Source organism: Notothenia rossii, assembly GCF_949606895.1.
Source record: "Notothenia rossii genome assembly, chromosome: 5".
Taxonomy (NCBI): Eukaryota; Metazoa; Chordata; class Actinopteri; order Perciformes; family Nototheniidae; genus Notothenia; species Notothenia rossii.
In genome coordinates, this window is record NC_136903.1 from 51,482,278 (window position 1) to 51,499,178 (window position 16,901).

The 16,901-nt window shown below is 39.7% G+C and overlaps 2 protein-coding genes across 2 annotated transcripts; one reads left to right on the forward strand and one right to left on the reverse strand.

Annotated features, from left to right (window-relative positions):
• The first annotated feature begins 3,861 nt into the window (after positions 1 to 3,861).
• Positions 3,862 to 6,018, forward strand: LOC307041560 (proteasome subunit beta type-3-like). The gene is made up of 4 exons (XM_079685027.1): positions 3,862 to 4,032; positions 5,101 to 5,285; positions 5,639 to 5,746; positions 5,848 to 6,018. Exons 1-4 carry the CDS (start codon positions 4,030 to 4,032, stop codon positions 5,897 to 5,899), a joined length of 348 nt encoding a protein of 115 aa, XP_079541153.1. The 5' UTR covers positions 3,862 to 4,029; the 3' UTR covers positions 5,900 to 6,018.
• Positions 6,019 to 6,076: 58 nt separating this feature from the next.
• Positions 6,077 to 8,217, reverse strand: LOC307041559 (uncharacterized protein). The gene is made up of 3 exons (XM_079685026.1): positions 8,032 to 8,217; positions 7,633 to 7,899; positions 6,077 to 7,389 (listed from the first exon to the last, which is right to left on the reverse strand). The coding sequence occupies exons 2-3, from the start codon at positions 7,781 to 7,783 to the stop codon at positions 7,136 to 7,138; spliced, it is 405 nt and encodes a 134-aa protein (XP_079541152.1). The 5' UTR covers positions 7,784 to 7,899; positions 8,032 to 8,217; the 3' UTR covers positions 6,077 to 7,135.
• Between the last annotated feature and the right edge of the window lie 8,684 nt (positions 8,218 to 16,901).

Below are 16,901 nucleotides of genomic sequence, written 5' to 3' on the forward strand. Positions count from 1 at the left end.
AAGCAGCAGTGTTAATAATAACAGAAACGCCAAAGAGTCACATCTAATAGAAATATATAAAAGCATTTATTTTAAATTGTGGAGCAGTCAGTTTATAATTTTGGCAGCACTGTTGAGCATTTTGAAAATGTATTTTCGTGCCTCTGTGCAAGGCCTAAGTCTTTTTATCTTTATAGCCACATGGTGTAAAGTAACTAAGTTCATAAACTCAACAAGTACTATACTTGGGCACAATTTTGAGATACTTGTACTTTATTTAAGTATTTCAATGTTTTGCTACTTTGTTCTTCTACTCCACTACAGTTCAGAGGTACATGGTGTACTTTGACTCCACTACATGTATTTAATACCTTTAGTTACTTCACAGATCTGGATTAATTAAGTGAAATATAATCAAGTGTTAAATCAGACTTTAGTTCCACCTGGAGTAAATCCACAAGTTACCCTGCAGTATACAAAGTCATTCAAACTAGCTGCACCTTTAGCAGCTTTGAGAACACTTTCATGATCAATCATTATAAAACATATCATATCTATTATTCTGAAATGGACCAATCTGCACAATGACTACTTTTACTGTCACTACTTTCACTATATTTTGATGATAATACTTTTCTACTTTTACTTGAGGAACATTTTGAATGCAGGACTTTTACTGTAACAGAGTAGCCTATTCCTACACTCTGGGACTATTAATTTTACTCAAGTACAAGATCTGAGTACTTCTACTTTTACTCAAGTACAAGACCTGAGTACTTCTACTTTTACTCTAGTACAAGATCTGTGTGCTTCTACTTTTACTCAAGTACAAGATTTGAGTACTTCTACTTTTACTCTAGTACAAGATCTGTGTGCTTCTACTTTTACTCAAGTACAAGATTTGAGTACTTCTACTTTTACTCTAGTACAAGATCTGTGTGCTTCTACTTTACTCAAGTACAAGATCTGAGTACTTCTACTTTTACTCAAGTACAAGATCTGAGTACTTCTACTTTTTCTCAAGTACAATATATATATACTTATACCACCTCTGTTTATAGCCTATGAAAAAAACTATTAGAAATAGAAGGCTAAAGCTAACGTTCGCAGATAGTGACAATGTATGCTAGCTAGCTAGCTCAACGATTCCTTAAATAATATTGCCACAGAAAAACTTTTCAGTTCACATCACGCTCTGCCGCTCCGACAGGGAGCTCTGCTCTGAACGCCCGGACGGCCCGTTCTAACAGCTGTTCACCAGCGGTCCAGTCTGTGCCACAGTGACTCCGGACGCACAGTTAATATTAACGAACGCACCCGTAGGTAATGTAGCTGCTGAAGCTAGACCATCATCTCGGAGCAGCAGAGCCTTATTATCAGTGTTGGGCAAGTTACTTCCAAAATGTAATATATTACATATTACTTATTACTCTCTTTTGAAAGTAATAAGTTACATTACAATATTACTCTCTCTGAAATATAATGAGTTACACTACTTTAGTTACTTTTTAGTTACTTTCACCAAAATAACGGCAAAAGAATAGCTAGGTATTTTAAACGCTAAAATGTACTTTAGTGCAGCTCATTATGCATCCAGTGAAGGGCAATGTGGTATAGCATAACAACTGTGTAGGCCCTTAAGGCTACTAACAACTTGTATTACAGGGCTTAGTTGAATACTCGATTCTGATTGTAAATTCTTAACATGTGACACGTTGTTAATACAGCAGTACAGACCGCTGTCAAGGACTATAATGAAGGTTAACATATTGTAAATCAAGGCAAATATTATTTAAACCATGCTCATGGTTTGAAATGGCAAACATTGAAAGGCAAAAGTATTATTAAAACCATGTAGCCTACTACATCATCACCTTGGTCCCATCATATACGCTGGGAAGAGAATATTTACTGTGCTTGAAAACTGGAATCACATCATCATGTGAGGTTGACTTTGTGACCTGGAGAACATTTCAGCTGCAACATCAGCTCGTTGATAATAAGCTTTGGATATGAGATATTTTTGTAGCCATTCGTGGTGAAGGCATCTGTGCTATTGTATGCATTATTTTTGACCCAACATTTCTACAGGCATGTCAGAATATGGTACTATTTTCACATGAATATTCTAGCCATTGTCTATTTTTATACCACAAGCTGCAAAATGACCGCCTTACCCCACTGTACAGGCGGGTACTTGTTGAGATATACCTGGCACCTGCGGGCCGCAGAGGGGCGGCGTAGTTTCGGGCGACGAAGATTGCTGCTCCGGGGCCGGCGAGTCAGGCGGGAGTAAGCTAGTGTCCACAACGGAGGGTAACGTGATGTCCGCATCTGACCTGTTGCTACTGTCTGCAGTAGATGCAGTGTTGCTGGCATTTAGTGATGGTTGCTTTAACCATTTTCATATAAATGATTATCCACAGATCAGATCTGTGTCACTGCTGTGGAAGCACTTTCGAAATGATGCACGCGCAGCGGAGCAGGTCACGCGCACCTGACACAATTTGTTGTTAGTATTTTTCGCTACGTTCTCTTTTTGAATGGTTGCATAACGTTCAACTTCCCCGAAGATCTCGACGCGAAGCCTGAAGGGTAAACACCAGGTTTACTAATCTACCCACACAATTTGTCGGGTGTCGGAATGTCTCGCTATGTTAGTACATTCTTAAAAAACAAAACACCATTTAATTTCGGGTTAAAATGTGTTGTAACTGCGTTACTGAGCATTGTAACGGGTAATATATTACCCACATTTCATTAGTAATGCGTTACATTACTTCGTTACAGCAACAAGTAATATATTACTGTAACTCCGTTACTTTTGTAACGCGTTACACCCAACACTGCTTATTATACATCCATGAGCAGAGCCGACAGGCAGGAAGACTCGAGCACACAGCTCGTACTTCATTATAATATATAAAAAAAGAACACCATGCGTGTCATGATGGCACATAACAGCTCACGGCCGCAGATTACTCCGGGTCCCAGCCCCCCCCGTACCCCAAAAATATTTGTATTGCAGATCTACATGAATCACACAAACGACTTATTTTGGATTCAAAACGGCGAATTTCGCCGAAAGGTGACAAGTTTGCATCACTGAACATAGACAGAGCACAACTGAAACATAACATCTGAAACGATGTAACAACATAATACACTTGTGGGGATGCTTGGGATGTGAGGAGTGAGGGACACCGCTTAGAATGGGCGTGTTGCCTGGCAGGACAGGAGAGTGTGTGCACCAGTCTGCCTTGATCTATGAATTCATGTCCGTGACACTCACTGCTGCCCACAGCTGTTTTATAGAAGGAAATTCCTTCACTTCATGAAAGTGTTTTAACCACACACCTCTACACACACATGACGGGTGTTATTTTCCCCATAAGGAACAAGTCGCTGCAAATTATCCCGCTTATTACACGGCCAAATTCTCAACAAAGTAACGACATGACTCCCAATATTAATTGAAATGCTTTTATGGATTTAGAAAATGGTTTTATTGATTTAAAAAATAGTTGTATGTATTGATTTAAATTGACATGCATCCGCTAAGAAAAATAGTCCGTTGTTACAGTTTTTTAAACAGTCTGAATGAAACGGCAGCTCTCAGCTGTGTATTTACACAACTAATGGCCCATCAACCACAGCTCTCTCCCCCCCTCTCCCCTTGATCTTTCTTCTCCAGCAGCTAAATTAACGGTAGGTTACTCTGAGTGACAAGCTTACAGTTAGACACAACACTGTCATTGCAAGTGACCCTCAGTTAGTTGACTTTTATGTTCAACTGCTAAATTCGTTACTGATAAAAAAGGCCTTCTACTGTACCTAATTACCTTAAATAAACTCACTAATTAATGAAACCAGTTCAATAGCTTGGTTTCAGTCACGTGACTTCTATGACGCGCGAAATTCAAGTGGAGGTCAGGAAGTGAAAACGCAATCATTCATCAACGCAGGAATCATGGAGGACACCGACTATGTCAAACAATTAAATGAACCTGCACGCCGCAGATATCGTGAAAAAATCACAACACACTCACAATGGTAAGAGCACCAGACATTAGATCACATGCCAATGGGTTTTTAGGTAAATGTTCAAATGTAACTAGTATTTAAGGGTAACAGTTACAAGAGATGGCTAGGCTAATGTTGGTAGCCAGCTAGCTTATAAACTTCTCCATCCTGCTTAAACTTAGCAAATATTCAATGAAAACATATTTTAAGTTTGGGGTTGCAAGTAACTTCAATCTCACAACTCTAAACGTTTCAATATATTCAATGTTGTAGTTAATTATACAAAACATTTCATTGTGATGGTAGCCGGGGCATAGCTGCAATGCTACATACTTAGCTTACCTAGCTTCACACGAGCTAACGTTGTGTCTTGTAGGCTAACTTAACTGTTACAATCACTCCCCGAATTCACTTTAATTGCATTATGATTCAATAAATCCGGTTCACTTAAAGGGCTGATGTTGCGTTTGGGTCAACATCATCTAACGTTTGGTTAATTAGACATTGCTAGTTTGGTTAGCTAAAGCTTCAACCTCCTAAGCTAGTCAGCAATTTGTTAATGTGAGTCCACTGACAGCAGACAACTGCAACAACTTCAACAACCCAGCAACGAGGTTTCACTATACATCATTACATTTAAACATGTATAACGCGGGATAATAAAGACTTTGGTTCAATAATAATGTTCTACAACTACACTTTTTGTTTTATCTTACTTTTATTTCTTTTGATCGTTGAAATGATTTTAGATGAACGTTATGCTCCATGTTTACACATTTGGGTGGTTGGAAATAACCCTGAGTCATGTTTTTGGTCCTTAAATGAAATACATAGATTTCAGTCATTTATTTTGAGGACAACATTATTCAGTATCTTAATTGCATGTTGCAAATAATACATATTCTTAGGATATTCTTTACATGTTATGCTGTATAGAAGGGCCTCAACTTAAACTTAATTTTAATTTCAATGAATGTGCTTAAAAATTAGCTTTATGTTTAAATAGTTTGATTTGTCTCTTTAATCAGTTGTTTGATCTATCAATGGTTTAAGCTCTGACTAACTTAACTCTTCTTACGTTTCTCCTTCTTCATCCAGTCTATTATGTCCTATAACGGAGGGGCTGTCATGGCCATGCGAGGGAAGAACTGTGTGGCGATAGCAGCGGATCGGAGGTTTGGCATCCAGGCTCAGATGGTCACCATATACTTCCAGAAGATCTTCCCCATGGGAGATAAGCTGTATATTGGGCTGGCAGGACTGGCCACTGATGTTCAGACAGTGTGAGTGTGTAGACCTCTACCTTGTTCTCTCAAAGTGGCTAAACAGTTGTGAACACCAGGGTACTATGATGAAAGGATTGATTTACAACTCTATAAAGCTACAACTCTCAGATCTAGACTAAGTAAGACTTCTCATTTAGAGAAAGCCTGGAGTGTCAAGTACAATACTACACCTATAATGTTTATAACAACATTAAAAGTGTTGTAGTTGAATAGTATTACTATTCATTCTAATAAATAGGGGAGAAAACGTTATTTTTTGCTATCCATAGCTTTGAAATAAGTTAAATTTGTGATGACTGAATTCAATGTAAATATCTGAGGATTGATGGACGTCCTTGCCTTGTGTGTAGATCCCAGAGGCTTAAATTCAGACTGAACCTGTACGAGCTGAAGGAGGGTCGCCAGATTAATCCCAAGACCTTCATGAGCATGTTGTCCAACCTGTTGTACGAGAAGAGGTGAGTGCACTGAACTTAATATAGACCCATGTCCACATTTAAGCAGCTTACAGTAGGCACAAATACCTGCATAAATGGTAAATATGTCATGCTCTCATCAGGTTTGGGCCATACTACATCGAGCCTCGCCGGAATAGATCCAAAAACCTCTGAACCATTCATCTGCTCCTTGGATCTGATTGGCTGCCCCATGGTGACAGAAGACTTTGTTGTGAGCAGAAGTTGTGGTTCTCTCCTTGTTGCATTATTATTTGCACAGTGGCAGCTCTTTAACCTGCATTACAGCACCTTCATATTCACTGACCACACTCACTAGAGGAAGTAGGGCTGTGTGATGTATTGCTATTGTAAAAAATATGTTTACTGAAAAGATTAAATGATACTAAGAAGACTGAATAATACATGGTTTCTTATTTACATTTACAATAACCCTCAATGGCCATACATGGGAGCGTCACCAGACCAATTGTCATCTCTAGAATATTGTTGAATGAATTAAGCCTGAATGTAGATGAAAGTTGTATAATGAGTAGGGCTGCACAATTTAAAACACACAACAAGATGTTTACTGAAAAGATTAAATGATACTGAATAATACATGGTTTCTTATTTACAAGACTACAGCTCCATGACTTTACTCCAATGGGACGACTGACAGATTAGACAAGGCACAGCAAATAACCCCAATCTTGTCAATTAATGCTAGTGCCTCACATGGTTTTGTTAGCATGTGCTCTATGGGCACAGCCCTGCTTTGCAGAATCTGATATTTTCTTCTGACTAATCCTATGACTCTTTCGACATGAATACGCACATTAGCTATTTTTCTTGTCTCTTCCACCTCGTATGCTGACAGCTGACTTTTCCCCCTGGTGAATGCAGGCATCTTTAGTGAAGCACAGTAAAATCCCACACTATCGCCAATATCGAACCCATGGTCTGCTAGGACAATATCTCCAGGTAACAGGTTTTTTAGCAGCCCACTCTGTATTGTGATCTGTTTATCACTAACTCTTCCTCCCCAGGCACAAGATATGTAAGTGACATAGCCTTGGGGAGCAACACCAATCAGAAATGTAACAGTATGGTGAAGCTTGTAGTTGGACCATGTTTGTGCTCTAGCTAGTAAATTAGAGGGCCTCTCAATAAAAACTTCAAAACAGTCAACAATCACAGCAACTCTACATCCAAATGCCTGTCTGAATCCCATTGGCATTGTAGCTTGAAGTACATGTCGCTCTGGCCACTCAATTATAAATTCTGTACTCTCATGAAGTATGTCAATTAACTTATGCCAAATTCTAGAAGCAGTGGAGAAAGAGATGTTGAACCTGAAAGCCAAATCTTTCAGAGGGAGATTCAGCCTCAGCAAAAACTAAAATGAACTGTTCAAATTTGGAGCACAGACATAGGGCCACAGGTGATGTAGGGCTCGCACAGTTGAAAAACCTGAAGTAAAACTAAGAAGTTGGGGAGCCCGGTGTAAAACTTTGTCTTCTCTTCGTTGTTCTCAAAGGACTCCTGGTTGAACTTTGTGTCCAGTGCCTTTGTCCGAAGATCTCCCAGCTCTGTTGTGTTCTGTCTCAGAACATCCTCCATCCTCTTGATGTCCTCCATCGTTAAATCAGTCTGGCATCCTGCATCTGCATACAATATAGCAGTAGCAAGCATAATTAGTTATTTAAAATAGTCAAATATGAATGTGAATTGTTGTGAAGTTATCTTTTTGATAACCTTTTTACAGACATGCAAGTTCTCTGTTCCAATTATTGCAGATTCTCAAGTTAGTACTCTATTTTCTAAACCTAAACCTAATTCAAAGTTTGCATTGATTTTCTGACAATCGCATTTGTAATATTTAATAATAATGCTGGTGGTTAATTTACCTTGTTGGTCATATAATATCTCACTGGTGTCCTCTGGTTGTGGGCTGTCAGACGGGGGCTGCGTCGGTTCTGGGCTCTCGGTTGTCTGCAGAAGATCCAACAAAGCCTCTGCACATTCTGATTGTCTTTGTTGGTCTTCCTTGAGCTCCATCCTCTGCTCTCGTCGAAGAGATGCCTCTGATCTGGGCTTACTTGTTGTGTGGTAACCGAGGCTAACAGTGGGAGCCCAGTCTACCGACTCAACGTCACCCAAAGCGCTAGGGCACCCTAAAAAGTCCCAACAAAGTCCATATTAGACTACAGGTAACTTAAACATGATCAGTATTACTAAGTAAATAAGCATTTAACCACAACCCAATAATACATAAACAAAGCCACAAAAACCAAGTTAGCTAATACCTCTGATGAAGTGGTCGCTGCAGACACGTGCATTAGACGACTCTGCTCCTCCCGACCGCAGATGTAGGTTTGAAAGCCATTTTTTCCGGCGTTCTTCGGTTAGCTTCTTAAATTGCTCAGCTTTATGGAAGACAACCTTCGGCACTCGGTAAAACCTCTTGTTTTTCTCTCGGCCGGATCGATTGGAACAACCGTATACTACACAACACACTGGCATTTTCCCAATGGTAACAACAGCTAGATCCTCTGTAGAAAATTACTTCCTGACCTCCAATGGAATTTCGCGCCAAAGGAACGCAGCGGTGTGACGTCAAGTGAAACCAAGCTATACGCATTATTGTTATTCTTATCATTCTTTATGAGCGCAGAAATAGTCTTAAAATCAGATCTGTTTTTTAAATGAAATCTGACGGCAGGCAGTTAGCTCTGATCACCTATGATAAATGCGCCGCACCTAATCGTTGGCCATTCAGCCACAGACACTGTTCGAAATGGGGGGGAGCTAGGGGGAGCTTGGCTCCCCCGAAGAGGGAGGGAGCTCCCTTGATGGCTGACTTTGAGATAAATAGGGGAAGCCCAAAACAATCGTGCATATTTGTGTCACACAGATTAGAAATGTTGAGTTTCTGTAAATAACAGTTCTTGAAATACATAATAGTTATTGTTCATTACAGTTTCTGAATATTTGTTTTATATTTGTGAATATGTCTGGGTGTTGCCAGCGGCGCTGCATTCTTACTTACGTTGCTATGGTTATGGCGGTGATGCCGGCGCGGTATTTGAAATGTTCATATTGATATTTTTTTAACTCTGGCAGTGTAATAAAACAATATGGCAAAACGAAAACAGCCAAGTGTCACAGCTTTTGGATTCACAAGCAAAGAAAAGGAGTCTAAAAATGACAACGTGAACGGAAAACAACTTTTAGTTGGCCGGCTGTAAGCGGCGTTAGGGTCGAGTTTGACAGCTCCACACCGAGGGAGAGGCCTGCCGATCCGGAGCCTGAAGAGGCTTCAACAACGGCCACATCCGCCGGCATAGGGACACCGTCTGTATTAGTAGAAGAGTGTTTTTATAGCAATTGATCGCATCCGCGCTGCTGCGCCATTCAACAGAGCGTGCGTGTGACATATTTTGTAGCAGGATGTGCTCTGAAAAATAGGGCTCCCCGAAAGCAAATGGGTAATTCGAAAACTGACAGAGTTCCCTCTATACAAATCAAACTGTAGACGGTGTGAAAGCACCTATTGTTTTAAATAATGGTCGGAATGTGACCTGTGAGCCTTCTGAATTACCGTGGGACAGCACATTCTAAACTAAAATGTTCAATCAATAAAGTAACATCTTATCTTATCTTAATAATATCTTCATATTAATAATAATAATAAATCATACAGTATGTGTCCGAAAGGGAGCAGGAGGAAGCAAACACAAAAATATACTGCATATTAAAGCAAACGATTGTAAAGGTTAAAGTATGAGCATAACAAATAAAGAAGTGTAATGTAAACATTTACATTATAATTATGATTATTTAATATATAAAGACTATATATTATTGAATTACAATATTAGATATACTTTAGTTGATCTACAATATTGATCTGTTCAAATGCTCTTCAAAACACAACTGAAAGTCCATGAAACTTGTCTTTCTGTATTTGTGAATGAAGCGCCATCTCCTGGTTAAAACCTGAAATGGAAAATCTGGCAACGCCCTCTTGGAAAATAGTGGGAGGGCTTAACATTCCTCTATACTGGTCTTTGGCAGGCCGTAGGCAGGAAGCTGTAAGCTGGAGTCCGAAATTCAGTGCTACATCTGTAGGAACAAGACTTCTCGTCAAGCTGCGGCTGGTCTTCTCCAACCTCTGCCCATTCCCAACAGACCATGGTCGCACATTGCGTTGGACTTTGTGACAGGATTTCCACCTTCGGCAGGTTACACCACAGTACTCACAGTCATTGATAGTTTTTCCAAGATGGTACATCTCATCCCCATGTCCAAATTGCCTACTGCCAGAGAAACAGCACAGGGCATGTTGTCCCATGTTTTTCGTATCCATGGTTTCCCAAGCGATGTCGTTTCAGACCGAGGCCCACAATTCGTTTCAGGTTTTTGGAGAGAGTTTTGTCGCCTGATCCAAGCCACTGTGAGCCTGACGTCCGGATACCATCCCCAGTCAAACGGCCAAGCGGAGAAGATGAATCAAGAAATGGAGACCTGTTTGAGATGTCTGGTGTCCCAGAAACCTACCACCTGGAGCAAACATCTGATTTGGGTTGAGTATGCACACAATACCTTACCCACATCAGCCACCGGAATCTCTCCTTTCCAATGTGTCCATGGATACCAGCCTCCATTGTTCCCGGAGCTCGAGCAGGAAGTTATTGTACCATCAGCACATGCTTTGGTTCTTCCGCTGTCGCCGGGTATGGAAGGGAGTTCGCCAGATGTTGCAGAGAAGTGCGACCTGCATGAAAAGTTTGGCTGACCGAAAACGACGTCCATCTCCTAAATACAAGGTCGGTCAACGAGTGTGGTTGTCCACCAAGGATCTTCCTCTTCACGTCGCCTCCAGGAAACTGGCTCCCCGGTTCGTTGGTCCATTTCTCATTTCAAAAGTTATTAACCCTGTTGCTGTTCGCCTATGTCTCCCAAAGTCCCTCAAGGTCCACCCCACGTTCCATGTCAGCAAGCTGAAACCAGTTGTAGAGAGCAGACTGGTTCCCCCCCCACACCACTTCCACCCCCCCGGGTCATCGACGGAGGTATCATCTATACAGTGAAAAAAATACCGTCAGAAAGAAAGCGGGGTAGAGGGAGACAGTTCCTGGTTGACTGGGTAGGGTTTGGACCAGAGGAAAGATGCTGGATCCCGGGCAGCTTTATTGTCGACAGACTACGGTCTCAGGCTTCAGGGACGTCTGGAGTCGTCCGTAAAAGTGGAGGTACTGTAAGGTTTTAGCGATAGTGTCCTGTTAGCTGTTCTGTTTAATGTTTTGTATATCTGTCTTTTGATGTTAATTACTCTACTCTCTCTCTCCAGGTGTCGGCACTTCCTGTCCGTGTGGCACCTGCTAGAGTGATTGTTTTTCCCACCCCTGATTGTGTCCACCTGTGCCCCATTGCCTAATGTGTATATTTAGTCCTTCTCTCCCTTTGTCTGGTGTCGGTTTGTCTTGTGATGTCGTTATCTCTATGCCTGTTTACCAGAGATTCATTTTACATGATACAAAATACCTATTGTTTTTGACAGTTTAGTCTGTACATAATTTATATGGTGCTTCCAATTGAGTTTTTCGTCAACAAGCAGTCCTAAAAATGTACATGCACCAACTTTTTCTATCTCTGTATTGCAAATCCGTATAATGCAGTCATTTCTACTCTCAGACTTTGTATTGAATAACATGTAATTTGTTTTGGCCACATTAAGGGATAATTTATTAACTGCAAACCAGCTACATAGTATTTTTAATTCTGCATTCACAATTTTAACAAGATCGCCAAGATTATGATGGGAGCAGAGGATTCAAAGTTCAGGTTCAGCCTCTATATATTTGGGGAGAATTAAAATGAGCCGTCTTTATTTGTAGACAGCCAAGCCCCCTCCTGTGTTCGCAGTGGCGTTTTTATATGTACAAAAGTGGTGGGGCACAAAAAACGTAGATGTCTATATATAAGCTTCGGCAGTGAAGTTCATGGCTGGTGAGGCTCTGGCACTGACTCTTCAGGTTTACAAATATTATATTTTTACCTAAATCAAAATATAATATTATTTTCAAAAGCTTTTTTTGTCTGATGCTCCGATTAATTTTAAACAGACAGTTCACCAAAAGGATACCAAAAAAATAAATATTGAATTGTTCTCTCTTAGTAAGATCCCATTTTCAATAAAATTGCGGTCTTACCTTGACTTGAAGATGAAGTCCATTTGCCTATCCTTCTGGACAAAAATCTCTATTACTTTTTTGTAAAAGTCCTCCTTATCTTCTTGTAGTTTCAAAAGTCTATCATAAATCTAATCGATAGATTTATGATTATAAAATTATAAAAGTAGGGTAGACATGTGGATATTATCCGGCTGAACAAAACGTGCATTTATCTAACAGGTACGTTTCCCACAGATCTTATTTTGAGCTATTTTCTAAAATCCCATGGAGAAATATCATTGCTTTTTTGTGAAGGGAAGCCATGCGCAGCTTACGTCCTGGTTTTAGAATGCGTCTCTCTCTCCTCTTCACACACCACACTTTTCGCGGCACACATACTTACAGCCAATCAGTTCTGAATTATGTGAGATGACGTATGGTGGGGATGGAAGCTCTATGCCCCTATGGTCATTATTTTTTTGCCACACACATTAAATAGGACAATACTCTGAGCATGCGCAGTGTAGTTTTTATAGTCACCGTTCACTTAGACAGGGAGAGGGAGGGGCATGATCGGGTTTGGTCCCACATGGCTCTAAACAGCTCAATTGGCACACACTGTAGACACTGATTAAAAGAACACAGACTAAAACAGCAATGTACATACGAATCAGATGATTAACCATGATCTTAAAATATATTTTATATATTTTGTTATTTATTTCTGGAGTCGTCCGTAAAAGTGGAGGTACTGTAAGGTTTTAGCGATAGTGTCCTGTTAGCTGTTCTGTTTAATGTTTTGTATATCTGTCTTTTGATGTTAATTACTCTACTCTCTCTCTCCAGGTGTCGGCACTTCCTGTCCGTGTGGCACCTGCTAGAGTGATTGTTTTTCCCACCCCTGATTGTGTCCACCTGTGCCCCATTGCCTAATGTGTATATTTAGTCCTTCTCTCCCTTTGTCTGGTGTCGGTTTGTCTTGTGATGTCGTTATCTCTATGCCTGTTTACCAGAGATTCATTTTACATGATACAAAATACCTATTGTTTTTGACAGTTTAGTCTGTACATAATTTATATGGTGCTTCCAATTGAGTTTTTCGTCAACAAGCAGTCCTAAAAATGTACATGCACCAACTTTTTCTATCTCTGTATTGCAAATCCGTATAATGCAGTCATTTCTACTCTCAGACTTTGTATTGAATAACATGTAATTTGTTTTGGCCACATTAAGGGATAATTTATTAACTGCAAACCAGCTACATAGTATTTTTAATTCTGCATTCACAATTTTAACAAGATCGCCAAGATTATGATGGGAGCAGAGGATTCAAAGTTCAGGTTCAGCCTCTATATATTTGGGGAGAATTAAAATGAGCCGTCTTTATTTGTAGACAGCCAAGCCCCCTCCTGTGTTCGCAGTGGCGTTTTTATATGTACAAAAGTGGTGGGGCACAAAAAACGTAGATGTCTATATATAAGCTTCGGCAGTGAAGTTCATGGCTGGTGAGGCTCTGGCACTGACTCTTCAGGTTTACAAATATTATATTTTTACCTAAATCAAAATATAATATTATTTTCAAAAGCTTTTTTTGTCTGATGCTCCGATTAATTTTAAACAGACAGTTCACCAAAAGGATACCAAAAAAATAAATATTGAATTGTTCTCTCTTAGTAAGATCCCATTTTCAATAAAATTGCGGTCTTACCTTGACTTGAAGATGAAGTCCATTTGCCTATCCTTCTGGACAAAAATCTCTATTACTTTTTTGTAAAAGTCCTCCTTATCTTCTTGTAGTTTCAAAAGTCTATCATAAATCTAATCGATAGATTTATGATTATAAAATTATAAAAGTAGGGTAGACATGTGGATATTATCCGGCTGAACAAAACGTGCATTTATCTAACAGGTACGTTTCCCACAGATCTTATTTTGAGCTATTTTCTAAAATCCCATGGAGAAATATCATTGCTTTTTTGTGAAGGGAAGCCATGCGCAGCTTACGTCCTGGTTTTAGAATGCGTCTCTCTCTCCTCTTCACACACCACACTTTTCGCGGCACACATACTTACAGCCAATCAGTTCTGAATTATGTGAGATGACGTATGGTGGGGATGGAAGCTCTATGCCCCTATGGTCATTATTTTTTTGCCAAACACATTAAATAGGACAATACTCTGAGCATGCGCAGTGTAGTTTTTATAGTCACCGTTCACTTAGACAGGGAGAGGGAGGGGCATGATCGGGTTTGGTCCCACATGGCTCTAAACAGCTCAATTGGCACACACTGTAGACACTGATTAAAAGAACACAGACTAAAACAGCAATGTACATACGAATCAGATGATTAACCATGATCTTAAAATATATTTTATATATTTTGTTATTTATTTGTTATTTTTCCCTAATGACCAGTGACCACTGTGTGTTCGGTGAAGCATTATATGCTTACAAATCCAATGTAGGATATAAACACGACTAAACTGCAATGATAGCAAAGCTGTGGCTTGGGTTTTTGGGGTAATAAAGTCCAAATCATCGTTGGGCTGAACATTGTTTAGAAAATGCCGCATCTCTTGCATTTATTGACATAGAGGAGCCTTATTGTTTACCTTTTTATTATCATTTTTTAAATTTTCTATTGCTTGGTTTTCGTGAAATTAGCCTGTTTTCATATTAAAGTGTAACAGATTGATGCATCTCCACAGATCATCTTAAAGGCTTCGGAATTCCCCCCATTGTAGTTAAAAACTGTCAAAACTAGGGCCCGCAAACAGCATCTTGCATAGAGCCTCCAAAAAGCTAGAAACGGCCCTGGTAAGATCCCTACGTTTTTATTCACCTTTCATTCCAATGGCTGGCGTCTATGTCACGTGATCTTCAAATTTCTCCCTGCAGAAGAAAAAAAAACATGGCCGACATTCGTTTTATTCTCGGTGGAAAATACCTATTTTAAGGTTAGTTTGGCCATTAAAATGCATTTTGATGTCATTTGATGCGAGAAATATGAGTCGTTATTTCAGATTATGTGTGCAGTGGATGTACATGATCTTTAGTTTGCTAGTTATTACGAAGATTACTTCAGGAAATTGTGTCTATACAACATTTTCATTGTTACCAAGGTGGTTGCTATGGACCCTGTTATCGATATTATTTCTGTTATGTTGTGTAACTGTTTAATGGTGTTATCTTTATTGCTACCCCCTTCCCCGTCAATGTATAGTGTTGGTCCACAGCGCAAACATATTAGTTTAACAAAATCCGCATCTAAAATTTTGGCATAGATACATTATTTTCCCCTGTGCAATTCTCCATTTACTCAACAATAACACATAATTATCCTTGTGTTTATTTATTTGTTTGATTAATAAACACAAGTTGGAGTCCGTCAGGACCGAGGGTCGGAGCAGCTCATTTGTTTTAGAGAATATTACACCAGGAAGTAAGTATTCTCTCCGCTTCGCTCGACAACCCCTGTGATAGTCCTCAAGCTCTGTGATTGGAGAGTGTGCTCCGAGGGTTACGCCGAGCGTCGAACAGCACTTGAAATGGGATGGAACCAGGGCCGTATCTACCATTGAGGTCACCGAGGTCCGGACCTCGGTAATATTTTTCGAGCTGTGTATACAGAACTTGTGAAATAATTGCACTTAACGGGGTTCTTTGTAGTACTTCCATTTATTGCTGATGGGGGCGCTGCATAACTACGTAGCCTCGATTAAAGCAAACAGAAGAAGACGACATACATCAACAAACCACCGCACCCCGGACTTGTACCGGAGCAGCGAAGGAGTGATGAAGTATCTAGAGATCTGAGTCCAGGGGGCTGCTTTGTTTCTGTTCATCAGGACATCATAGGACCAGCAGATCCTGTGTGAACGCTCTACGTTAGTCAGTGGATGTCCAACAACATGCACGCTAACTTATATTGCAGCTATAGGCTATACTTTGGTTTAAATTGCGTGAATAAACTAGTTAGAGAGCTCAAGTTAATTACATTCATCCAATGTCAGAAGGATTACCTTTTAACAAACGTTGTAATGCTTTTCTTTAATTTCAATTTGAGTAAAACATTGAAGATATAACATTGTATTGTTTTCTTTTTACACAGACTCATATATAATGAAAAGACTACGTCAGCTGAAGTTCAGCTTTGGTAAGGAAGAGACAGGACAGGGCGAGAGAAAGAGAGAGAGGGAAAGTGATGGAAGTCAGAGAGGAACTGCAGGTACAGTAACACAAAAAGAATGTAGGCTTAATAACCCCATCTATTTATATATATATATATATATATATATATATATATGTATAACAATAGTCTTAATTTACAATAGGCATAATTGTAAAACAGCATACATCTATTGCAGTTATGATGTCATAATAACATACAATTGTATAAAACACAATTTGCTTACATCTTTGTTCTCTTTTGAGAATCAAACAAAACAGATTTAAATGACAAAAAGAATGCAAACAAACAAGTGAAATGAACTAAATTGCTGAACTGCTTTTAATTCACTGGCAGGAGCGACAAGTGAGGAGGAGCAAAAAGTGAACAACGAGGGAGAGATTGAACAAAGAGAAAGAGTAGAGGACAGAGAGAGTAAGGAACAGGAAGAAGACAGAGAGACTAAAGAAGATGGAGGAGAGGCTGCAGGTTATGGAAAGGAGAGAGACATGGAAAATGAATGTTCACAATTATTTGTGATAATTTTAGCCTCTTCTGCATGTCCTGATCATTAATAGCAACAATCAGCTGATTTTTATGTATTACACTTTCAATAATTTCAAATAATTTATGCTGACATGGTTTGAAATCAATATATTATCCAATGTGTGACCCCCCACAGGACTTAAAAAGCACCTAACTAGATCATGAAAATCCGAAAAATCTCGGGGGGTGTCCCCCGAAATCCCTAACATGTTTGGACCTCGGTACTTAGGAAATCCTGGATACGGCCTTGGGGCAGACTGTCCAAAACTGGATTTGAATGGGTCCA